At 39.4% G+C, this 26428-nt stretch overlaps 1 protein-coding gene across 3 annotated transcripts in view; it reads right to left on the bottom strand.

The window, feature by feature from the left end:
• Window positions 1–26428, bottom strand: part of zc3h3 (zinc finger CCCH-type containing 3) — a 79798-nt gene that overhangs the window by 9110 nt on the left and 44260 nt on the right. For all 3 annotated transcript variants that reach the window (XM_077716425.1, XM_077716424.1, XM_077716426.1), the window contains 2 exons: window positions 18436–18505; window positions 14465–14596 (listed from right to left, as the gene is read on the bottom strand). In XM_077716425.1, the coding sequence (XP_077572551.1) occupies window positions 14465–14596; window positions 18436–18505 (202 nt within the window). The remainder of the gene's footprint in view (window positions 1–14464; window positions 14597–18435; window positions 18506–26428) is intronic.

Here is a 26428-nt window from a genome sequence, read left to right as displayed (position 1 = left end):
GACTAGGAGAATGATTTATGGTCAGATGAAACCAAAATAGAACTTTTTGGTAGATCAGACATGGCTGGTTCTTTCAGCATGACAATGATCCCAAACACAGCCTGGGCAACAAAGGAGTGGCTTTGTAAGAAGCATTTCAAGGTCCTGGAGTGGCCTAGCCAGTCTCCAGATCTCAAAGCTATATTCTTTACCACCCAAACATACTGCACTTGTCAGGAGTGGCTCAGTTGCCACTCCTGGCGTGATGTCATTATTGCTTTCAGCTGTTTGCAATTATGTGATTATCTTTTCCTGGGCTACTTAAGGATTATGGGTTGTGTTGATCGTTGTTGGATCGACTGGTTTGTTCCTCGTTGTCATGCTTACGTCACTTGACGCCACGCTGCATCGTGGGATATCATGTTTCATTTCTGTAGTAGTTAGTTGTTTCAAGCCCAAGTTGTTTTGTACGTTTTGCCAAGTAATTAAACCAAGGAATATTATGCAACGGAACGGCGTCCCTTTTCCTTCGGCGTCTCCATATCTGGGTAAACTTTCCCCCGGCACGTCCTTCCTATCTTTGTATCCATACCTTTGCCAACCTGTATAGACCATTCCATTCCTGCTTATCATAAATTCCTTATTTGCCCTTTGCCATCTTTTCTTTCACCTTACACTGTATCCCTCTGCTCCTGTACTCTTGTCGACGGTCTTCAGTCCTGTTGGTGTACCATTTCTTCTAATCTCACCTCTTCCTGTGTATCCAGTCCTGTACCTCTTCCCTGTACCAACAAGTCTCCTTATCAACTTTACTTTAACACAAAATAACCTTCTGTCTGTCTTTTTTGGTCCCATTTGCTGCAGCTGTCCAGTATCTAGAAGCACCTCCTGACCATGGAGAGTGTGTTTAAACTCTTCCTTGTATAATGACCATAAAAGCTTTCAATTCAATTCAAAAAGTCACACGACACGCTTACATTTTAAGCTTCCATCATTTGTCGTCTTCTCTGCTTTTACTCTCTTCATCTTCAGAGTTATTCTGCACACCACCATTCTATGTGGTCCGGCTGCATTCTCACTAACCACTTGTTTGCAGTCGATTATCACCTTTAGATTACACGATCTCCTACCACGACTACTCACACTAATGACAATGAACATCAGACATTCGATTCCTAGTTTTTACATTCTGACACTTTTTACCTTCATGACATTCCCAACAAACCCTGATTTAATCATAACTCTTATTCAGATTGCTTTCCTATCTACACCATGAAAAAACTTGAACCCTGCTCGTAAACTCCTAGTTTTGCTACCTTTTGACCTGGTCTACTCAGTGTACACCTTCCTACCCTGCATTATGTCAACGAGCTCACACTACCTTTTCATATCATAGTTCCAACATTAGAAGTCCCTACCATGAGTCATAGACTGTGAGTGTTCCTGCGCTGTCTCATCCCTATAATTATATCTGTATACGTAGCCAAAATTGTTGGCACCACAATGTTATAGTAAAAAAAAACATATGGTTGCTGAAATCAATTGAAATCTAAAAATAAATAATGATGAATACATTAATTCATCTTCCATATCACACTTCCACAGAAAGGTTGCAGGTTGCCAGAGGCCACCACAGCCAGCTACGGTCAGCAGGTGTGGGACACCAGAATTGGCTACCAGTCCATCACGGGACAGAATGAAACGGGCAACTTCTCATGCTCAAAATCACATTGCCACCGAGTGCGAATCAAACACATGCAGCACGCACCAAGGTCAGGCGGAAGAACCACTGCATAAACGGGTGGCCGGTACATACATTATGGGGAAAATTAAGCATTAAAAATCATCGACTATTAATTTTCGAGTATCGTTCAACATATTTACTGTAATTACTCAAATCTCAAGAATAGTGGCTTTCCTTTTTTTTTTAAATAAACTGACGGCAGATACTCATAAACTTTCTGAGGGAATCACTGATGTCAAACGATTTCTGTGTTAACACTGCTAAAACTGTCAATGGAAATGTTGGTCTCAGTCTTAATGAATAACCTGCTCCAGTTATCTGATGTCTGGAGAATGACCTGCACCAGTTATCTGAGGTTTGGAGGGTGACCCCATCCAAATGGCATGTTTTGTGTCTGTCAATGTGCACACGTTTGTCAATGAACACTCTTTGTTAATAGATACAAAAACAAAAAAAGGGTAACAAAAGTCAACTTGCTCCAATTGCTCTCACGAATAAAAAATATATTATCTTATTATAGATAAAATGTTAACAATCACCAGAGATTGAAATAATTGTATAAAGGTCCAAGCAGCGAGTGCGCTGCGAGACACACGAATGCATAGTTACTCGCGCACCCACGCAGGCAGGCACTCATGCAGGCACTCATGCAAGCACTCATGCAATGAATAGGCAACAGCAACAGTGAAATATTACTTGAGTTTAGTTTTAACAAGCTGGGCCCCCTGCTTGTTTAGAACCAAAAGACAGTTGTTGCGCTATAAAAAAAAAAAAACTTTTGAAAAATTGGTTAGAGGAGAAAGGAAAATTTCAGTTACACGCATAGCACAGCAAACGTGTATACAACTATGTACAGGTATAGAGTGTGCATTTTACAAAAAAAGTAAGGAAAACTGACCGTCAATTTCAAAAGAAAGGATGACAGATTTTAACTATTTAGGCAATGTTTTAGTGCTCATTTTGTTAAAATATTGTAAATCAAAGTGAAAATATGACGAAAAAAAACTCAAAAAATATCGGTGCTGTTGCGTAGTTCATGCAACTAACTTCAAAAGGAAATGACTAAGCGGAAGCTCTGCAGTGTGCAGTGAAGAAGGTATGAGTTTTACTAATCTGCATAGTGTAATGCTTAAAACTACCACAAGAGAACACCGAGTTAACATATTTCTGGTCAGGCATACTCATCGATGATCCTTGCAAATGCTATAAGCTTGAGTTTACACATTTCGAGATGGTAAAATAATTCAAATAATAAATGTCAACTCTACGATCCAAGGTTTGGACAAACGCAGCGTGAGAATGTTAATATAAAACACCCACCCATCCATAAATCAAGCTTTATCTATTCTATAATCATTATAAAGCGTGATTTATGGATGGGTGTGTGAGTGGGGTTGAGTACGCACCTGAAAATTCGCTGAATTTTTCCAAAAATTATGTTTGTAAATGATTCATAACTGTCTCCTGCATATTTATGGATTTAATAGAGAAAGTACAAATGTGTTAATATACGTTATTTCTGAGATACTGTTTGAAACCGTAGGATCGTCTGCTGGATTGCACATTATTTTGGTTAATATCATTAGGAAGTTAACATGTCTGTCTTTGTAAATGCAAAATATCAAATTATTCAATTTCCAAAAAATGAAATAAGTCTATCTTGGCAGGAACCTGATGCTTTTTAATGACAGAAATTACAATTTTCTTACAAGACGTTTAAGATGTTGCGACGGCCATGTTGCTTATGGAAATGGAATTAGTTTTTATTTATATTATAAATATACAATCATTTCCTTTCTGTGTTCCGAAAGCGCGTTGCCTACACGTATACAAATTCAAAAGAATATTCACAGGAGCAGTAAATCCAGGAAGTCAGTCTGTACCGTTCTACTTTTCACCAAGTGTGTGGGTGCAATAATAGCATGATATATGCATTACGCACATATCAAGGTGGATATTTTACCGCTCGACCGCAAGACCTTTGATCAGCCTTAACAACTATTGGGATGTTGTGCGACTACAAACACATCGATCACGGCCACTCGAGTCCTGCTAGTCAGAGCATGTTTAACTATGATAAGATGCCGACGCCCTGAGCGAGCAGTGGGAAGCAGAAGTGAGTTTTTTCATGTTTTATGCAAGATATTTTTTTTCTCTTTAATTTCATTCATAGATGTTAGGATGAATTTTGTTTAGCGTTTTATCTGTTCATCTTTTCTTTATTTGGAAATAAATGACCGTATCAGCCGCATTGTCTTGCCTTATGGAGTTTCGTCATTGTCACCTTACAGTTTCATGCATGTGAAGTCTAATTTATGCGCATATAAGCCGTAACCTGGATATATTTTTGCGACAAATACGAATTATATGTGGAAAATGTGGTATTCTTTTTAACAACACTTAAGTGTACATCTTACAAATGCTCCCATTGAAGTAAGGCATGCACTTTTTTAAAAAAGTGATACGCTTAGTATTTTACAGGTTTCCAATGAGATCCATTACTTTACAGTCCAAAGTAAGAGGGTTACTAAATCTGTAGAGTATTGTGCAAGAGACTACTATTAACTTTCACATGGATGTTTGCAACTGAGTCGGTATTGACAGTCTAATATCAGTGTAAATTGAACGCTTCATTCTTTGTGAGATCTGATCCCTACCACCTGTCTGTCAGAGGAGCTAATTATATTCAGTCTAGGATGCATGCGCCAAGGAGTGTGTTCCTGTGTGTGGTGTTGTAAGGAGTACACGACTGGGAAGCAAAGTAGTCCCGGAATAGAATGTTAGGGGGTACATCTTTGCATGTGTGGGTGTGTGTGTGGGACTTGATGAAAATTTCCGATGAACACCAAGGAGTTTTGCTCCTCTCTAGACCCATGCAGGACATACACTCAGCTCTGAGAAGAGGTGCCAAGGATGCCTAGGCATTCACACAAGATGTTGGAATAACTCAGCCTGCGACAAGTCTAAATGATATCCATGTTTTTATAATTAGTGAAAAACTAATGCATATAACCTATGAATAAACAAAATTACATTGCACTAATTGGCTTTCTTTTTAAAGGGTGCCTACACCCCATATTCTTTTTTTTTATTAATGATGCACCATAAGAACCAGGACAAATGAAACTACTATCCTCAGAAAACAGTGTTTCTGAAATAACAGTTAAAGAGGATAATGAATTTAGTTGATTAAAGTGACCAGCAGCATCATCACGGACAGGAGTGCATTTTCTTTTACATTATATTTGCATAAGCCTTGCTTCTTGAATGTGAATTGGCAGGAAAATCAATTTGGGGATCTATTTCTGTATTTTTACAATTGAACAATTGTCCATCGAAAACGCTGAGTTTGATAGGTTCGTCCAGGCAGCCACAATTCATTCGCAAATAGTAGCTATGTGGTAACTAGCGTAACGAGCCCAGTGCTGCCTGCCACCATTCGTCATGCTGTGTTGATGTCGATGTATACAGGCCACAATTCATTCGAAAATAGTAGCTAGCTGGTAGCTAGCGTAACTAGCCTGGTGCTGCCTGCCAGCCATCATCATGCTGTGTTGATGTCGGTCGGTGTATACAGGCCACAATCCGTTCACAAATAGTGGCTAGCTGGTAGCTAGCGTAACTAGCCCGGCGCTGCCTGCCACCATTCGTCATGCTGTGTTAATGTCAGTGTATGCAGGCCACAATCCATTCGCAAATAGTAGCTAGCTGGTAGCTAGCATAACTTTTCCAACGGTGCTTTCCATGTTTCGTCAAGCTGTATTGATGTATAAAGGGTACAATCCATTGGGTGTATTAACAAAAGAACTACTACATATCCCAGCAGTCACTGCGCAGTACTTTGTCTACGGGAAAATAGTTAGAGTCGGTGTACCCTATCGACTGATTTATTTTATTTTATCGTGAAAATAATTAAAGTATTGATCCATATATAAAGCACACTGGATTTTAAGGCGCCCTGTCTATTTTGGAGGAAATTTAAGACTTTTATGTGCGCCTTATATTCGTGAAAATATGGTACATTGCCCAATTTAAACTGCAAATTTGCATCTTTAGTATAATATATAAAGTAGTGAGTTAAATCAACATACATTAAATTGAGATACAGTGCCGTGAAAAAGTATTTGCCCCTTCCTGGTTTCTGTTTTTTTTTTTGCTTATTTATCACACACAAAGGTTTCAGATCATCAAACCAATTTTGGTACAGAGACACAGAGACAACCCAAGGAAATAGAAAATGCAATTTCTAAGTGGTTTTATTTACCAAGGCAGAAAAAAAATACCAGCTTGTCTGGTCCTCTGTGAAAAAGTATTTGCCCCCTGAACGTAATAATGGGTTGTGCGACCTTAGGCAGCGATAACTGAAATCCAACATTTACGATAATTGGTGATTATCTGTCTATAACAACGCTTTGGAGGAATTTTGTCCCACTCTTCTGTGCAGGATTGTACACATTTTGCAATATTAAGGGGTTTTCTAGCATGAACAGCTCAATTCCGATTGCACCACAGCATTTCAATAGGATTTAAATCCGGACTTTGACTCGGCCAGTTCGAATCCTTAACTTTGTTTTTTTTGTAGCGATTCAGAGGTGAACCTGCTAGCATGCTTTGGATTTCTGTCATGCTGCATGCTCTAAGAGCGCTGGATTTTGAACGTGCGAATGTCACGGACCCTAATGGGGATAAAGCGTTTCAAAAATGAATGAACGAACGAACAAACTTGAACAGCTTAATTTAATCATTGAAAATGTGAACAGTATGTGTTGAAGTATAAGTGGCTTTGGGACTTATGGTTAATCAAGCAGATAGAATAGCCTTGCCTTAGAAGAACCAGTAACCACATGCCTAATCTTCAATTAAGATTAAGGTTTGTTGAATTATTTCAAAATAATATTGTCATGATTGTATATAACATTATAATAAAACCAGCCTTCAATCTTGCCTAATGGCCTCAAGTTTCTCTGCGCCTTTAAAATGTGACAAAATAAAACAGAAGCAAACGTGATAACATATGATCCAGGGAGGTTGAAGGTGTGTGAACAAAAATCCAAATGAGGAGTGATGTAGGGAAGGGGGAGAGGGGATGGATGTGATAAACTGGTGTAACCCCTGAATTGCTGTACTCTATGCCTGGCTAGTTGATCGTGCCATCCTCAGCAGTTTTCATGTCTACAATTACTGTGTGCTATCCATCATGGACCTACAGAAAGAGACAGTGCACAACTCCATAGCATGCACGCACACACACAGAGACGCACACAACCCCACACATGAACAAACACACAATCACGGTCAATAAATCTCTGAGCTAAGAAGCACTGCAAGTAAAAGAATAAAATATTAGGTCGATTCCTTGTGACTTATATGGCAGGTCCTTATTTTTTATTTAAAAGAGGTAAACCAAATAGTAGGGCCAAATGGTTCATAGGACTAGACTAGTTAATATAGGGATAGTAAGAATGGAAGAACAGGGCTAAAGATCACAGCTTCCTGATTGGCGCAATTAACTAGTTAAACATCATGAGTATGGTAACCCTATTACTAATACAATATGAATGTGATCATTTGCCACTTTGCGGCTTCAACTTTCACAGCTTCACTACATTGCAGATTTTTTCTTTATTATATAATAAAAGTTCATAAAACGTCAAAATCTACTCTGAAACTCGCAAGTGGAAAACATGAAAAATGGTTGTAAAAAATGAGAAGTCAGCCTCAATTCTTCTTTGGCGCTGAATTGGGTGGCCGGTCAGCTCGCAATCCAGCGGCGTGCGAAGTCTGTCGCCTGACGCTCTTCATGTGTGGGGATGCTGCTGGCTGGCTTCAAGGTAAAGCCAGGCCAAGAGCAGGGCATCATGACAAAACATGTTTTCACGATAAAATAAATAAATAAACACGTGTTTATTTGAGTTAACGTGCACCCGTGTATAACATGCGCCCATAATTTGTGACTAAAAATTGGTACACATTTTTTTTCTAGTTTTTCCTCACCTCAAACTAAGGATTACACCAGTAATGGAAAATGGCAAATACTGAACATGACAATGTGAAAAGATTGCTCATATGTTCCCTTTGTAGCAAGAAGTTATGAAATAACAAAAAGAGCCAGGTGGAAAAACATTTCCAGGTAAAGCATGCTACCTTTGCACCCGAGTACCCAGTTGGGAAAGAGAGAAGTGTGGTTCCGTTACTTCTGGAGAAATTAGAGGTTATCCAGACTTCACTACAGTAATCACTCGAATACCACGGATAATGTAGATGGCCGCCTTAATTGAAAAATCACGAAAAAGGATCACCCTTTATATTACTACGGTATTACATATTTTCGCACCTAAACAGAAATACACAAGTCCAATGATCAAGAGGTCTATTTATTAGATAATACAACCGTAAGCATATGAAAAGACTAATGTATTAATATCTAAATAAAATCTATATATAAAATGTAAATACTTTATGTACTGTACTCACCGTGAAAATAGTTCCTATCCGCTTAATTTTAATTAAAAACAAAGGTTATTGGGAGCTTTAACTAAGTCTTTTTTATCAGATTTGAAAGACATTGGATCATCTATGGAATCTTCAGGAAGCGCCATAGAGGAGCTTTTGCGAAGGTTTTCAGCGCACAAGGAAGATGTTGATAGGGAGTTCCGACCGCTGTTTCTTTTTTGTTACCAATATGCTTTTGTCAAGGACATTAAACTGTCAAGACGATTGCCATATTCCATGGCTATGACCATGTTGTCATCAATCTCTGGGATACTTTGCTTCAAACTGTGTACTCAGACCACATTCTTCATCGTTATTTCAGTCATTGTTTGGAGGGGGAAATCAAACTTGTACTTTGCTCCTATGTGGCGTCCAGTCCTCAATTACCCTTCCAGCGAGCTGTATTTTTGGATAAGAGGAACAACGTCTGCCAGATGCCCGGACCTAAATGAAAACTCAATTTCCACATTGCTCCTCTGCGGCGTCCAGGCATCTAAGCTGTCCAAAGGGCTCTATTTTCGCCAAATTATTATGGCAATTGCCGTAACATCGCCCGGAGCACGCACTTTGAAACATTCATGGAAAATTCCACCGTCAGCAGCGTTGAACAAATTCTATTTTTGGTTTAAGAACTCAGTGATGACGGCTGTCAAAATAGAGTTGCTGTTTTGAGGGTCCAATTGGAAGTCAAGCAGGACACAGGACAATTTTAAAATAAAATAACGAACACAGGAAATGTATTTATGTTTTGGGGGATTTCATATCTTGGATCTTAATTTTGTATATTGGAACAGGCATTTGCAAATTACATGTTTCATAACCTGAAAATGATGCACAGTAATACTTCTACTTACGAACGCCTCTACGTGTGAAATTTCAAGATTACCAAATATCTTTATATCCACATGAGTGCCGCGAGATAATAAAAATATCCAAGTTACCAAAACCCCCAAAAGTACATGCATTCGTCATCTGTTATTTTATTTTGAAAATATTGTCGCAGATGCATTGATTCCCACTTTAGAAGCTCCTTTCTCTACTGGACTCTCATTAGCTGTCTCACAACAACCACTGTTTCAAGATTCGCTCTTCAGTACCTTAGACCGCCGTTTGTCGTCCCGGAGTTCTGATTGATTTTTTGTTGAGTTTTTCCAACTGTGGATTAAGCAGCTGCTTCTATTTTTATCACCATGCCTCCCAAGAAAATTGCCAGTGCGAATGAAAAGAAGTTGTCAGTGTGGATAACCAGTTGGTCGAGGGGGCATCAAAAACAAACTTTCTAGAGTTAATGGAATATTCAACGATAAGCAAAAAATCAAAGAGATGCTGTAAATATTTCACAAACTTTCTGTCTCTGTAGAAAAAAACATTGAGAAAAAGTGATCACGAGTCATGCGATTGCCGACTTTGACAACTTTAATAAAAGTCCAATGTGTTTAAACACAGATAGATTTTGTATGGTTTTAAGACATTAAGAAAATACTTTTCTTATGATTTTCTCTCATTTTTGTGTTTTCTCACATCTTTCATACAAAATTGGGACACTGACCTATTTTAAGGGGTTTAATTGGTAGTTGTGTGAGGATCATGGAACAAATGAGAGAATTTACATGTAAAGTGAAATGTTCAAGTTACAAAAAAAAAATCTCTGGAACCACTGCTCTTGAATGACAGTATTTAGAGGCATGCATAAGTATAGATAGTACTGTAATGCTTTCCACCATAAACTTTGCTTTCTTTTGATCTCCATTCATACTAGGCCCTTCATCCAGCCCTGGATTTTGTTCAGCGTCCATTTCAGAGTCAGCATTTTCCCTTTTCAAAAACTTAACCATCACTTTTCCCTGTCGGCCTGCTATCCACAATGCAACCTCTTGGAGTCTCCAAGCACAAATCAGTTAGCTACCTGGTACTGACACCTACTTCAATGGAAGAGTCTTACATGAATACAAGTACAGTGGTACCTCGAGATAAGAACTCAATGCGTTCCGGGACTGAAACAGGATATTGGATTGGAAAAACATTTGTATTTTTTCTAATTTGCCATCTATTAACAAAGTAACAAATAGCTATTGATTTAATAGTACTGTAACGTGTTTAAAAGTACGACTAAAATTAGACAGATTTCACGGAGGGAAAAAAGAGGGACAGAAGAGGGGGAGACTTTTTGCACGGCAACGTGTTCGTAACATAACATAAACTAATTTAAAAGAACTTGGATGACGATGTAGACACACTCAAAGTAAATTTAATCTAACTTTACGCTAAACTTAATTCTAATTTAGTTTTAAATTTTGATACCTTTCTTCCCGCCTCCACTCTGACTTTCAGATGCATCTTATTGAGAGTTGTTTGCTTTTGTCTTCCCTTAAAAATATTTCCAAAATGATGCACACCAATGTCCTCACAATAGGATAACGCACGACCACTAGCCAACAAGAAGTAGTATATACTCCTCTCGTATTAGCGATGGACTAATGGGGGGGAAAAGCAACGCTCCACCCAGCACTAGTAGAGACATTACACGAGGGAGTTGCGACCAGAAAGACAGTGACCATGATGTTCTTACGAGCAGCCTCTCACGTCCGATGTATGCTTGTATATCAAAATTTGTCTCGTATCTCAAGATAAATATTTCCACAAAATTTTACCCGTATCTCAAGATATTACCCGTATCTCAAGCACTTATCAAATGCCGTAACACCGCCTACAGATCGGGGGACAAAAGAAAGTATAGAGCTGCCAGACCAGAGCTGAAAAGGGGCATAAAGAAGGCCAAGGCAGCATATACTAAGAAAATCGAAGAGCACTTCAAAGAAAACAACCCAAAGAAGATGTGGCAGGGAATACGACATATCACGAACTACAAGAACAATTCCATGTCTGTAAACGCAAATGTCTCACTAGCGGAGGAACTGAACCATTTCTTTGCCCGCTTTGAATCTGACAAATCAAACCAAGTGTCAACGCTCCCACCACCACCCTGCGACAATACACTGGAGTTTCAGGAACAGGAAGTGAGACTGGAAATGCAGTCTGTGAACACCAGGAAGGCTGCTGGTCCAGACGGAATACCTGGCAAAGTGCTCAAAGCCTGTGCTGAACAGCTGGCAGGAGTCTTCACGGACATTTTCAATCGGTCCTTGCAACAATCCATCGTTCCTGCCTGCCTAAAATCTGCCACCATCATTCCTGTCCCCAAAAAGCCAACCATCGGCAGCTTGAACGATTACAGGCCTGTTGCTCTCACGCCTGTGATTATGAAGTGCTTTGAAAAGTTGGTGGCCCGACACATCAGAAAGACAATCCCCCCCCTCAGTTGACCCGCACCAGTTTGCTTATAGGGAAAACAGGTCCACCGAGGATGCTATCGCCGTGGCTCTTCACACAGCACTGAGCCACCTGGAGCACCAGGGGAACTATGTGAGGATGCTTTTCATAGACTATAGCTCAGCCTTCAACACCATCAAGCCGGACATCCTTAAGGACAAACTCTACCACCTTGGACTATCCTCTTCAATCTGCTGCTGGATAAAGAACTTCTTGACTGGTCGACCACAAACTGTCAGAATGGGTCCACGCCTCTCTTCATCCATCACACTAAACACAGGCTCACCACAAGGCTGTGTACTGAGTCCTCTCCTGTACTCCCTGTACACATACGACTGCACACCAGCCCACCAGTCAAACTCTATCATCAAATTCGCCGATGACACCACTGTGATCGGACTCATCTCAGGCGGGGATGAGTCAGCTTACAGAGACGAGGTCGACAAACTGTCTTCTTGGTGCTCAGCGAACAATCTTACACTGAATACCACAAAGACTAAAGAAATAATCTTGGACTTTCGCAAGCGCAGCACAGACCTGGCCCCACTCCTCATTAACGGAGTATGTGTAGAGAGGGTCCAATCGTTCAAATTCCTGGGAGTCCACGTCACGGATAGGCTCTCCTGGTCCACAAACACCACAGTGTTAGTGAAGAAGGCCGAGAAACGACTCCACTTTCTCAGGGTACTGAGAAGGGACAAGTTGGACACCAAGCTTCTGGCAACCTTCTACAGAGCCACTGTGGAGAGCATCCTGACTTGTGGCATTACAGTGTGGTATACCGGAAGCACGGCAGCAGACAAAAAAGCCATACAGAGGGTGATAAACACTGCCCAGAAGATCGTCGGCTGCTCTCTGCCATCGCTAGAAGACATTGCCAACCCCCGATACCATTGTTGGAGACCCATACCACCCTGGACACAGCCTGTTCCAGTTGCTTCCATCTGGCAGACGCTACAGGTCCTACAAAGCACGGACAAACAGGCTCAAGGACAGCTTCTTCCCATCAGCCATCAGGTCTCTGAACCTGCAGCAACACGTGACGTGACGACTACACATATCCCTACTATGAAATTAAGTCAAGTCGAATTGAAGTAACAGGAAGGTCGTTTGGTGCAGATCTACCTTCCACAGGATGACTGAGGGAGGGTAAGTATAAAGACTGAGAGGTAAGTGATCCATCTTATTCTTGTTGGCATCGGTGAGGCAACTTGTAGTCGCCGGAAAATGGCGCTCAAGGCGGAGAGCTAACAAGCATGAATATGTCATAAATAAATGTCATAAATGTGTCTGGCCTGGGAAGACGAACTTGTGGAGAAGCACTATACAATTTCGTCATACGCTGCTGAGGGTATGATGACTACTAGGCTTTTTGTCAAGTCAATGATGACGACAATGCCTATGTCTGATTTTCATTTTTTTTCATATTTCCACAAAATTTTACTCGTATCTCAAGATAAATATTTCCACAAAATTGTCAAATTGTTCTTATGTCGGGGCACTCGTATGTCGAGGTATGACTGTACTACATTATTAGATGAAGCCAGGCGTGAGAATGCACAGGCACACAAGTTGGACCATTTCCAACGGCACCCCTTCTTTTTGGTTTTATTGTTGGTTGCAAAGTTCAAAGTGGGTCATAAATCATTAGGTTTAACTGTACAAGTTCAAACCAGGGTCTGAAGCAACATAAGTGTCCGTGACTCACGATAACATCTTGGGCTCCATTCAGTTAGGATCTGCTGAATGTTAAATATTTTACATTTATGATGCTCGTCTCCACAAGCAAACCAGAAAAAACAAAATTTAATAATTTATTATATAAAATAATGTGATTTTTACTGGTGCAATTTTGGTGATGCTAGCTGGGGCAAAAGAAAATCAATTTATTCATATCACCGTTCAGTTGGGCGGAAAGAAAATAGCCTTATATTGGTCGGCAGTGCTCATGTTCCAATTCCCTACACTACAAGTATCAAACATTTTGCGATATGTCCGTCCGCTCTTACTGTTTTTTTTGTTTTTACATCTTTTCTTTCCTATTTTTTTAAATTACATTTTTCACGACCTTTACGACTCGACTCCCCCATCACATGTGAGAGGCAGTCATTTTTTATTAGCTAAGTTTCTTTATGCCAGTCCTGGACATTTTTTGGAACTATTCAGGCCAGGAAGGCTACCAGTCCCGATGATCAGCTCTAGACTACTGAGGGACTGATCAACTTGGAAGGGTGATTCTGCATATTTGACACCTCAGCCTCAGTCTGCACAAGGTCCCAATCTTGTGTAGGCTTCCTGTGTGTGGTTCCAGTTTTATCTAGGTCCACGTTGTCTTTTCCTGTGTCTGTGCTTGCTACTGCTACAAACTGAATTTCTCGAATACGGATTGAATAAAAGTTAATCTAATCTAATATCAATTGATTTTCTTGGGGAAAGATAAAACAAAAATCCTGGCCCCCACACTAATGGAAATAATCGGACAGTCTGCCAATGTGTTCACTCGGTAACTTGCAGTTTTATGGCCAAAAGCAAAAGGGGATTAAAACAGTTTTTTTTTTTTCGTTTACAGACTAAAGATTGTGGGTCAGCAAAGTCAAATCTATCACATTCAATGAAGTATCCCATATGTTATGTTAGGGCTTAAATTATCAACTGAGTGTACATCCACTGAAGCAGGCAATTCCATATTTTTTTTGCAATAAAAAAATTACAATGCTTTTTGTAGTTAGGCCTGAATTAAATTTCTAAGACGATGTTGGTTAAATTTCAGTTTTATCTGAAAGAATAGCTGTACAGTATTTACGTTAATTATGAAGACATTTTTATTTTGGTAATAAAATTCAAAAAAACATGTATCAAATGGCTTAAATAAAACCATGATTGGGATAAAACATCTAAGTGCGTGATGATTATATTTACCTTTTCACCTTCAGGGCAGTAACCTTTGATAAAGTCTTCACAGACTTTTGCCTTATGGGACACATATACATGACTGTAAGGACAATTGCTGTTGTTGCAGATTCCTTTGAGGAAGTATGAGCAAACTGGCATCTAAAGGTGGAAAAGAAAAGTGATGTGAGGATTTCCCCTTTTTTCTTCAAACATATAATTAATGGGCTTCATGTCAGGCTCATCATGATAGTTTAATAAAATAATAGAGTAATTGGAGTGATGTTGCGAGGATTGACATTTCAAGCCATTACATGGGTTTGTCAACAGATGGTGGCTTTAAACCACACAACTGTCAATTACAGATCAGCCTGGTCGCAGAAGCTGGTGATTTGCCATGGGGAGTAGCACAATAACCTTAATTGCAGTTGACAGTGGTAGATAGTGAATGTGTCTTGTGCACGAGTGTTGGTGTGCTTGACGTGCAGGAGTGAGCTCAGTGGAGGCCTTTCTAAATATATCTGAGGCAGTTAAGGGTGGGTTTTCCCTAGTCATACACCCTTAACCACAAAGTGGGGCCATAGTATGGAGAAGACTTGTGATCAACTGGTTAAGAAATATTGATATAGGCAGCGCCTCAACCAGCTCTTCTGATATTTTCCTGTGCACTTGAGGCCTGTGCAGCAGAGGTAGATGAGGCAAGTATTTGCAGCATAAAAACACATTTGGCACTAGCCCATTGAGTCATTCAACATATTTTACTTCTGACAGACTATATGAACAGAGTCCAATTTAATATGATCTAACAGAGCTGGCTTCAATTAGGAAAATGCAGTATGCAACTTTTGAAGAGTGGATTGGAATTCTAATAGGTGAACATGCAGGAATAACATCAAATGCAAATGCGTGCATACCGCTGATGATGAAATCAAGCCAAGAACCTGAATATGATACATGAATATGATTTTTAAATATTTCAACTGCAACCACACCACCCGACCACCACAGCGCTGTTGCGAGATGAAAGCTAGTTTCAGACCAACGCTCAGGAGAAGAGGATAATAAGGAACCACGTTTTTAACCATGGTTTGCAATAGAGGTTAAAATGGAGTATTAAGGCCAAACGACAAAAACACGGCCAAAATAAGCGATTGCGAGATACAGGACAACACAGATCAATCCACTAAAAGATCAATTGAATTGTACCTGGCGTTCTTACTTTTTTTTTTAAATGTGCAAAGAGAAGTCTTATTGAAAATGTCGTTAACCCACTGTCTTCATTTGAGGACCGCCTGTAATATTTTTCTTACTTGATATAAAGGTGTTCCCCCATTCTATGTAAATGTTCTAAAAACTGCAAAAATCTTAAACATGTTATCTTTGGTTAAAATGGGTTAAGTTCATCCAACTATTTTGTTTTTTTTTTGTAAATGGCCATGTGTGAGGTAAATTAACACTGTTTCTTTTTGTCAGGCTGAAAATAATCTGCTTGCCAATGGTGATGATGTGTTCGGTTGATTATTTTATTTATTTCAAATTTCAAAGCAATGTTTGGTTTGAAAGAACATTTATAAAAATTAAGATGCGTATCAAAATGTTTGCAGGTTTTATTCTTTACTTTTCGGAGTGTAAGGAGGAGTTGTCTTATTTTTATTGCACAACAGAAAAGCTAAAATACATTTTAAAATCATATTTATATTATCTTTTCTCATAAATTTAGATTTAGATTAGTAAGGTAGTAAGTAAATAATAATAATAAAAAGGTAATAGATACTTTCATAATTTAATAAGAAGGTAAGAAATCTATTTATTTATTCACAGAAGTTTGTAATGTGAAAGAAAAAAGATGTGATAGTTGTGATAATTATCAATATCGACTAATATTTCTTATACTGTACTGTCTCAGTTCATAGGAAAACCTATACCCACTTGGCCCTTTATGGAATCGGTTTGACACGTGATATACCGTATTTTCTCGCATATAAGCCGTATAATTGCCTTAAAATCGTTGAATTTTCCAATTTCTCTCGTGTACAGTGTTCCCTCGCTACTTCGCAGTTCAGCTATCGCGGACTCAGAGCTTCGTGGATTTTTTTGGGAAAAAAAAATACAAATATTACATTGAAACAACATATTTTAGTTTTTTTTTGTTATAACATGAATTTCACTCTCTCTACCCATATTCTATATGGTGTACTGGATACAGGGGGGTAAAAAAAACATTAAAAAAAATCAAAAAAAAAGTATATATATATATATATATATATATATATATATATATATATATATATATATATATATATATATATATATATATATATATATATATATATATATATATATATATATATATATATATATATATTTTTGGAATTAAATTCAAATTAATCATTTTTGAAGGGGAATGCCTACTTTGCGGAAATTCACTTAACGCGGGTGGTCCCGGTCCCCATTAACCGCGACAAGTGAGGGAACACTGTATATGATTCACAATTTTAACCTCCATATTCATGGTATTAATAGGGAGTACAAATGTGTTACTTTAAAGCAGGGGTCTCAAACTAAATTTACCTGAGGGCCGCTAGAGGCAGAGTCTGGGTGAGACAGGGCCGCATCAGGATTTCCACAAGAAAAGCGCTGATTAAACATTTCAACGTTATCAAATATCTTTATTTTTTAACAAAAAATAATGGATTAAATAAATTAACTTAAATATTATTAAAAAATAAATACATAAGTAATAAAAAAATAAAAAATAATGAGAATACAGTAGATATACAGTGGCTGGCTAAGTAGAGAAAACTAATTATTTTTATTCCGTTTCAAATGTCTGTATTGACAGCTCTTTAAATTTTTACATTCTGAACTTGAATGGAACATTGAACAAGAAATATTCTGGACACAGCTTCTCTTGTCTACTTCTTGCTGCTAGAGACCTGGCAGCGCTTCTTCTCACATAGCTGAGTTACATTTGGTTTGAGGGAGGAAGCAGTGGAGACCCTCAAAAGAGCTTGAAGATGCTTATCAGTAAGTCTGGACCTATACTTGGAGCCTTGCATGCTGGGAAATGGAAAAGGTTTGCCATAACAAAAGTTTAGTGCTGAATGCTCTCACGTTGTCATAGGCAGGACTGACAAGTTGCCCTGGCCTTGTAGCTTCTTGTTCAGTACATTAAGCTCATGTGTGATATCAACAAGAAAAGCTAAGTCCATGAGCCATTTGGGATCACTTAGCACAGGAACAGCAACCCCGTCTATCTCCATGAAGTCTTTTACTTCTGCTCTCAACTCAAAAAATCTCCTCAATACATTTCCCCGGCTGAGCCAACATACCTCAGTGAAGTAGAGCACATCCCCATATTCAACAAAGAAATATTGCACGCCCCACTTTTCTTGAAACTGTCTGTGCTCATCACTGACCTTTCTCTTCACGGCAGGCTTTGAAACAGACATCTCTGGAGCTGTAATGTGTTTACACTAGGAATGAGTCTCGGATTGAATTTTTAACTTTCAGTCGCACGGTTCTGTGGCGCATGCGCACTTTCGATTTGACCGTTTAACTTTCAGTCGCGCGGGTCTGTGGCGCATGCGCACTTTTGCTCTCCGATCGTATTGGATTACGGCAGCTCTCTGAGCCGAGCAGGGTAGTTAGAGACCCCTGCTTTAAAGGGAAAATCTTGAGAAAAATCCTGGGATGTGGCATTTCTGAGATACTGCATGAATGAAAATCACATTATAAGGGTCAATATCATTTGGAAGTTCGTAATCTATCCAGTAATGGTTGTTTTCTTACTGCAAAACAGAAAATAAACAACAAATAACAAATGTCAATTTGCCAACATATAGCCACGCTGTAAGTCTTGTGCGCATATAAGTCATACCTTTGATCCATTCATCATTTCTTTTGTTACAAACACAGCTTATATGTGAGAAAATATGGAGGTATATGTCGCAACACCAATACAAGTCTATGTACTGCCCATAAGTTGAACAGTATTTTACCTTCTCCTTGTCAACTTTGTGGGAAAATGGACATGCGCCATCTGATTGTTTGCACGTCCCACGTAGAAATCTGTAGAAGAAAATATTAGATACAATTTTGCACCCATAATTGAATTTCAGTCCTGCAATCCTGAATGTTTTGGTGTGTCAATTTTTTTTCTGTCAAAACAGCACAAAGCTAAGCGCAGAAATTCCAGCAGGGTCAGGAGGAACCTGCGCTCTTTTCACCTGTATAAATTAACTTCAGTTGTGTATTAACGACAACAAAAGCAGTTATATTATACACTCTGCATCCATTACAGTAGACAGTAGGTTCAAGTCACAATTTCCTTGTGCCAGGTACAGTGACAATACAAAATCCTAGACTGAATAGTGGTCAAGTCACTAGCACAAGCATGATTTTATTCTTTGTACTGTTTATTCAACTCATGTTTAGGGTGAAAAGGTCAATTAAAGAATAGGAAGCAATTGGTTAGCCAGAAAATCTGGACCAAAACTGTGGCTTTGTATTTTTGTTTCTTCTGTGCCTTTTGATTGTAAAACTTTCATAAATTGAACCGCGTCAGTCATACACCATTTATACAAAAACGGAGACCAGAGCTGCAAATCTCTGTCGACCTGATTTCAGGACAAACCGTATTTTCACAAAAATATGGCGCACTCTAAAAGTTCCTCTAAAATGTATGCCCAATTAGTCAGTGCGCCTTGTTTATACACCAAATTGACTGGTTTCATTTCTTGCCAACATGCTACTTATTGCCATGAACCAAGCAGATATTCACCCTAAAAATGCTTGCCCGCGAATTACAAGCATTACAGTAAATCAATTCAAAACATCTCAGACGAGTGGCGAGGCAGTTGACTTCCGTGTGCTCGCAGCATTTTTAACCCTCCATACAAAGACGGGCCAGCATCGCACGAGTTATGTGACAATTTGGAATAGATTGTCGATGCCTGGCCCAAAGTACCAGTGATCACTGTAGGTGATTATTAGTGACTACAGCTGATGACTTCTCTGAAGCAAATTAAATAGGGCTCATTGGATGGAAATGCTTACAAAGCTACAATGGGAAAAAGGAGCTCAGCATGTATCCGAAAAAGCGAATCCTTGACTTGAACAAGTCAGGAAAGTCACTTAGAGCTATTTCAAAGTACCGGCAGGTCCCAAGAGCAACAGTGCAAACACTTGTTTGTAAGTATAAAGTGCATGGCACTCTTTTGTCACTGTCATGATCAGGAAGAAAACGCAAGCTAGCACCTGCTGCTGAGAGAAAATTGGTGAGGAGGGTGAAGATCAACCGAGAATCACCAAATAGCAGATCTGCCAAGAATAAGAAGCTGCTGGAACACAGGTGTCAGTGTCCACAGTCAAGCATGTTTTGCATCTGAGAGGCTGCCGTGCAAGACAGAAGCACTTGCTCCAAAAGCTGTATCTTAAGGCTCGAATGAAGCTTGCTGCTGATCACATGGACAAAGATAAGAGCTTTTGGAGGAAAGTTCTGTGGTCAGACTGTTGGGCCTGAAGTAACAGATCAACGTAGTTACCAACCGTGCACAAAGGAAAAACGAGGCAGAGACTGTGTTATATTTTAAAGGCACCGGCCGGCGGAAGAGAGGTCGAGGCACGAGGTGGTATCTCGCGCTCGGCTCGGTGGTTCTCTCTTATCTTTTCAAGGTGAAGGATGCCTTTATTGAATTTCAGCATGATGTCATGGAAAAGTACGGAAGTTGAGATTATAGGCATCATGGAAAAATACAACAGTTGAACACTGAGGCGAGTTGAGAAGATATTATAGACATCATGAAAGAGCATAAGATTAAGACAGAGATTATAGACAGGATGTTCTTTAGAAATGCACATTATATTAAGACTCCTGTTTTAAGCAACTTCACACAGACGAAACAAAAATGGAGCTGTTTGGCCGCAATGCTCAGCAATATGTTTGGAGGAGAAAAGGTGAGATCTCTAACTTCAAGTGCACCATATGCCTACAGTCAAGCACGGTGCCGGTAGTATTATGCTGTGGTGCCGTTTTGCTGCCAATGGAACTGGTGCTTTACAGAAAGTAAATTGGATAATGAAGGAGGATTCCCTTCAAATTCTTCAAGATAACCTAAAGTCATCAGCCCAAAGATTGGGAACTTCGGCGCAGTTGGGTGTTCCAACTGGACAATGACCCCAAACACATCAAAATTGGTAATGGAATGGCTAAAATTAAGGTTTTCGAATAGCCTTCCCAAAGTCCTGACTTTAACCCAATTGAGAACTGGTGGACGATGCTGAAGAACCAAGTTCATGTCAGAAAGCCATCAAATCTAACTGAACTGCACCAATTCTGTCACGCGGAGTGGTCAAAGATTCAACCAAAACTTACCAGAAGCTTGTGGATGGCTACGAAAAGCGCCTAATTTAAGTGAAAATGGCCAAGGGACATGTTACCAAATATTAGCGGTGCTGTATGTATATTTTTGACCCAGTAGATTTGATCATTTTTCTCTGTTCACCCATACTAAAGTCATAAAAGAACCAAACTTCATGAATGTTTTTTTTTGTGACAAAGAAGTATCTGTTTCAATCACTCTCAGAGAAAAATCAGAGTTGTAGACATAACTGGAAACTCAAGAGAGCCATGTGCTTTGCTCCTTAGAACTTTAGGTAGACTAAACACCAAAATGCCTTGGACCTTGGACTACTTGAAGTGAACTAAACAAAGAAGATTCAAAGCACCTTGAGCTGCACATGACTTTCAAACCTTCATTTGTTTTGACTATATCGTTGTCTCACTTCTGTTTCCCACCCTTCCCTTGAGAGTTGAGACGCCCATTGTAACTAGGGTCCTTGACACTAATAAACAGGAAAAGCGTGTGACGCCAGAACGAAGCGGGGACTTGACCTCACCGGTTCGCTTTTCCTAGCAAGAAGAAATCCAGAAGATTGTCTTTTCTCTTTATTTGTGCGTGCATATGGGAATACCTATTGGTGAACCTATCACCTGGTAAACTACAGACATTCTGGTGAAGTTGGCAGCTCTGCTTCTATTCAGCCATCGTTAACTAATGCTCACAAGCAGAAACAGTTGCGGGTGGGCCCAGAAATACACGAAGACTAATTGTCAAACAGTCTTGTTCACTGATGGTCCACATGAATGGAGTGGGGGATGGTTGATGGACTGCCACCCTGTTTTGAGCTGGAAGCATGGGGAAAGAGCTGGTTGGCCCCTTTAAGTGTGAAAATTACCTCTGAAAGTTATGTGGAGTTAATGACCAACCAGTTTCTTTCCTGGTACAAAAAGAAATCCGTACTTTCCGTAACACAATCGTTTTCATGCATGTCAATGCACGAACTCAGGCTGCAAGGAATACTTCTACAGCATTGGCTGCTATAAGCATTGTGAGAATTGTATTTCATATTATTAGTATTATATATTTGAATGCAATTAAGAAATGCTTTGCTTTACCATTAAACTTACTTTGCTCATCATTATTAGCTCACTAATATCATGTTTGCTTGCAACCAAGTGAATGCTTGGTCCTGATAACTTTAGTTTAACTAAATAAAGAGGAGCCAGAAAGAACTTGACTCCTAAAATTATGCTTTTGCTAATAAACTTTACTCCCATAAGTCTAAACAACCAGGATCCAGAACACCTTGCAGTGCTGGGAATCTGATCTGGGAACTGCACCTGCGCCCACCACAGAATCCACAAGACTTCAAGACCTTCATCTGTTTTGACTCTTGACTATTGACGTCTGTTGGGTTTATTCTGTATTACTATTATACATATATGTGTAGTAAATCATTTCTTTGTTAAATCATTCTTCCTATTGTTCGAAAAGTGCTCTGGGTCATAAACAGTCGTCTGGTCCTCTCACAAGGACTGCTTATCAAAGGATTGTTTCTCCGACATCTTACCCAGTCTGGGCTCCGAGGACTTTTTATTCTGGGTTTGCAGATACGAATATCTGCCACTTCCATATCACTTGCATAGTGTGCATACCTCGTAACGCACTTCGGGCTTCTTTATGTAATTGTTATATGATTGTTATGTCAAATGAAGGCATGATTGTTTTAATCCAAATGAGGGTTGGTTTTAGTTTCCTGTTTTGTTATTGTTAAAATACCTTGTTTGTTATTTTAGTTACAGATGTTGTTTTTGCTTACGCATGTTGAATTAATCAATAACCTTGTATTTGTTTTGATTTATGGCCTTAAAAGCCGTACGGGAATTACTGTTCGGGAGGATACTATGAAGACAAGGGGGAAGTCTTGTTGCTTTGATGTATCTTCCCTTAAGGTCCTTATCCATGATGCAATCTATTTAATTAAATGTCAATAATTGAATAAGATGTCTGCCTTCAGTGATTGATAATTACATCGGAAGGGTAATTATTTATGAACCTATCAACGTTCCCCCTTACAGCTGAGAAGTGCATTGTAACTAGGGCCCTTGAATTTAATAAAACAACAGAAAACTTACTACGGACTGACTGTCGATATCCCTAAGAACATCCGGAGACCTCCAGGATCTCCGAAGATATCCAACCCCCCCAAAGTACGCCGTAGACGGCGAAGAGAAAGGAGGCAGGGGAGCGGATGTCGGGCGGCCATTGCGGTTGGGCTACGACAACAACCACTCCGAGCCCCGCTTCCTAGTATCTTTTTGACAAACGCCCGATCCATTGCCCACAATTTTTGGCGTGGATCTGCCTTCTACAGGCGAACTGAGGGAGGGTAAGTAAGAAGACAGTGAGAGGTAAGTGATACATTTTATTCTTGTTAGCATCGGTGAGGCAACAAGAGGTGATGCGATGTTTCCATCGTGGCGGAGTGCTAACAAGTCTGAATATGTCAGTTAAGGGGTCTTGCCTGGGATGGCGGACCAGTGGAGAAGCACTATACAATTTCGTCATACGCAGCTGAGGGTATGATGACTACTAGGCTTTTTGTCAAGTCAATGATGACGACAATGCCTATGTCTGATGTGAATGTGAAAAAAGATTTGTAAGGTCAGAACAGAGTTGGGACGTTGCCACAACAGTTGTTCTTCTTCCAAGTGAAATTTCCAAAAGACTGGCTTTTCCTCTTTTTTGTGCATGTATTTGGGAATGCCTACTGGTGAGCCTGTTAAGCATAAAAGTGGAGAAACTCATGCTCCCATTCTCTCCTGATCTTAACTTAATTGAGAACCTTTGGAGCACCCTCAAGCAAAATAACTATGAGGTTGAGTCACCTCATGTCCAAACAACAGCTCTGGGAGGCTAATCTGACACCAAGCAAAGAAATTCAAGCAGAAATGCTTCAAAGACTCAAGTTCAATAGATGCAAGAATTGTGAAGCTGCTATCAAATAAGAGGTCATTTGTTCAAATGGAACATGACTTGTTAAAATGTTTTTTAACTTTGTTAAATATGACCTCCAAATGATGGAGATTCAATTAACGACTATTTTCAGTTCAATTCTTTAGAAAATATAAAACAATTTCAAACTCAGTTGTGTCTAATAATTTGAAACTACGATTTTATTTTTGAAAAAGGGCAGAGGAGTTGTTAGTGCGTCAACCTCACAGTGGGGGACCTGGGTTCAAATCTAGGTCGGTCCACCTGTGTGGAGTTTGCATGTTCTCCTTGGGCCTGCGTGGGTTTTCTCCAGGTACTCCAGTTTCCCCCCACATTCCAAACACATGCATGGTAGGCTGATTGGAGGCTCGAAATTCTCCTACGTATGAGTGTGAATGGTTGTTTGTCTCCTTATGCCCTGCGATTTACTGGCCACCAATTCAGGGTGTCCCCCGCCTTTGGCCCAAAGTCAGCTGGGATAGTCTACAGCACCCCCTGCAACTCTAGTGAAAATAGAGCGGTTCAGAAAATGAGATGATATTTAAAAAAATATATCAACATCATTGGGAGGTTAGTTTAATAACATTCAATGTCTAACAGCAAATCACTGAAAAATATGCTGTCATCAATATAGAAAGATCAAAGAAAAACATAATTTGCTTAGTAATATGGAACGCAGAATACATCAGATTATTTTGTATCACATTGGAAATTTGGCTGTAACATGTCCTGAAAGGTGCTTTGAAATAAAACATGATACCATTATGATTAACTTAAGAAAACATTCGACATTAACCTACTTTAAGTTCATGAGGGGTGATAATGAAATGAATAACTGAAAATATTAGACATTTTCTGAGGTCTCCACACTTTTTAATACGACTGTACAGTCATACCTTGAGATACGAGCCTAATGGTTCTGGGACTGGTCTTGTGTGTCAAATCATCGTTTCCTCCGGAAATGAAATAAATAGAAATAAATTTGCTCCAACCTTATGAAAAGAACACCAAAAAAACAGGATATTACAATGGAAAAATATTTTTATTGGTTGTAATTCACCATCTACTAACAGAGTAACAAATAACTAGTGGTTATTTTTTATAAAAAAAATCAGATATTAGTCTATAATCCTTGAGCGTGATTAATGGGTGTGTGAGTGTGTTAAGATTCTCTCGCTACGTTTGTCCAAACCGTGCAACGTAGAGTTGAGATGTTTTACGGCAGCCAGAAACGGCTGTCAGATCCTAATAGAATTGAATTTCTTAACCTTCTCTAAATTTGTAAACTCAACTTTTATTTGTTAAAGCTGAAAGCAGAGATGATATATGAATCGTTGTTTTTACGTGCCCTAAGAGCACCACGTGGCTGATTGCCCCATGAAATAATTAATTTTGGATAAGCATGATTTTCCTAGGACGGAGGAGGCAAGGGATGTTTTCAGTGCATGGGAAACATTCCTTGTTTTGCCCGGAGCAGGTGAAATATGCTTTGGCGTGGGTCATATTAATGACTGTTAGAATATTATGGTTTGCATAAACATCAAACAATTGATGCCAACCAAACAACATTGACCTTTTTCCTTTGAGAATGATTATTGCTGATGGGACAGCAAAAAAAGATTAGTTGCCAAGAAGCCCCACCTCCAGTGGTGGCAGAAATTTGCAGACCGTGAAGGGTTGTTTGTCTTTTTGTCTTTTTAATTGGCCGGCCACCAAGATATAATCAGTCGATCAGATAAAGGTGGAAAATGATTTGAAATCAATTTCTGGAATTGCCAATGAGCCCTTTTTAGGGATGGCAACGACAAATTATGGAAAATTATTTAGTCCAATGACATTTTTGATGAAAATGCAGCAGCACTACTTCAAATGTTAAACTTGAAGTGAAGGAACATAGCTGCTATGCGAAATGGGGAATTTGGGAGCACCGAGAAGCGAAAACAAAGACAGCACATTTATTTATATTGATAATGGCATCCAAATTGTGTTAACAGAATAATTGAGGGTATTGACTAAAGGTTCCATATTTTGTTATGAAATAATTGTAACGAGGTCCACCAGACAACAAAATATGGAAATCCTATTTAGTAGACCATACAAAACACCATTGTTTACTACACGATTGGAACTGGATGATGAGGCTAATCTGGCTAACTACATAAAAGAAAATCTTTAAAGAAATGCATTGAATTTGGGTTTTCAACAGTAAACAGACTGGAACAATGGTGGTGCCAGGAGCCTGGGTGCTCAACCTAAACAATAGAGAAGAGGCAGGAGCACGACCCAAAAAGGGAACGTCCACACCAAGTGTTGCTGACCAACCAGCAGACATGAAAATAGCCAAAAGGGGGATGTGGATCCACCTTGTGCACTGTAAGAAGATTCTGTCAGTTGAAATGTTTGAGGAGACAGGTAAGATAAACCTTTTGACGTGATAAGACGAAACGGCAAGCACTCCAACATTGATTGGAAAGATTAATGCTCAGGGAGCAATGCTGTAAACCAGGGGTGGGCAAACTTTTCGGCCCGGGGGCCACATTGACTTTAAGAATTTGACAGACGGGCCGCGTCAGCACAAGATACGATCCATAAAAAACTGCATCCGTTAACAGTATGTATGAAACATAAACAGAAAAAAGGACCCATACTCATCACT

This window comes from Stigmatopora nigra, chromosome 5 (assembly GCF_051989575.1).
Source record: "Stigmatopora nigra isolate UIUO_SnigA chromosome 5, RoL_Snig_1.1, whole genome shotgun sequence".
In the NCBI taxonomy this organism is placed as follows: domain Eukaryota; kingdom Metazoa; phylum Chordata; class Actinopteri; order Syngnathiformes; family Syngnathidae; genus Stigmatopora; species Stigmatopora nigra.
Note: the sequence above shows the minus strand (reverse complement) of the source record. Positions and strands in the feature narration are given on the sequence as shown.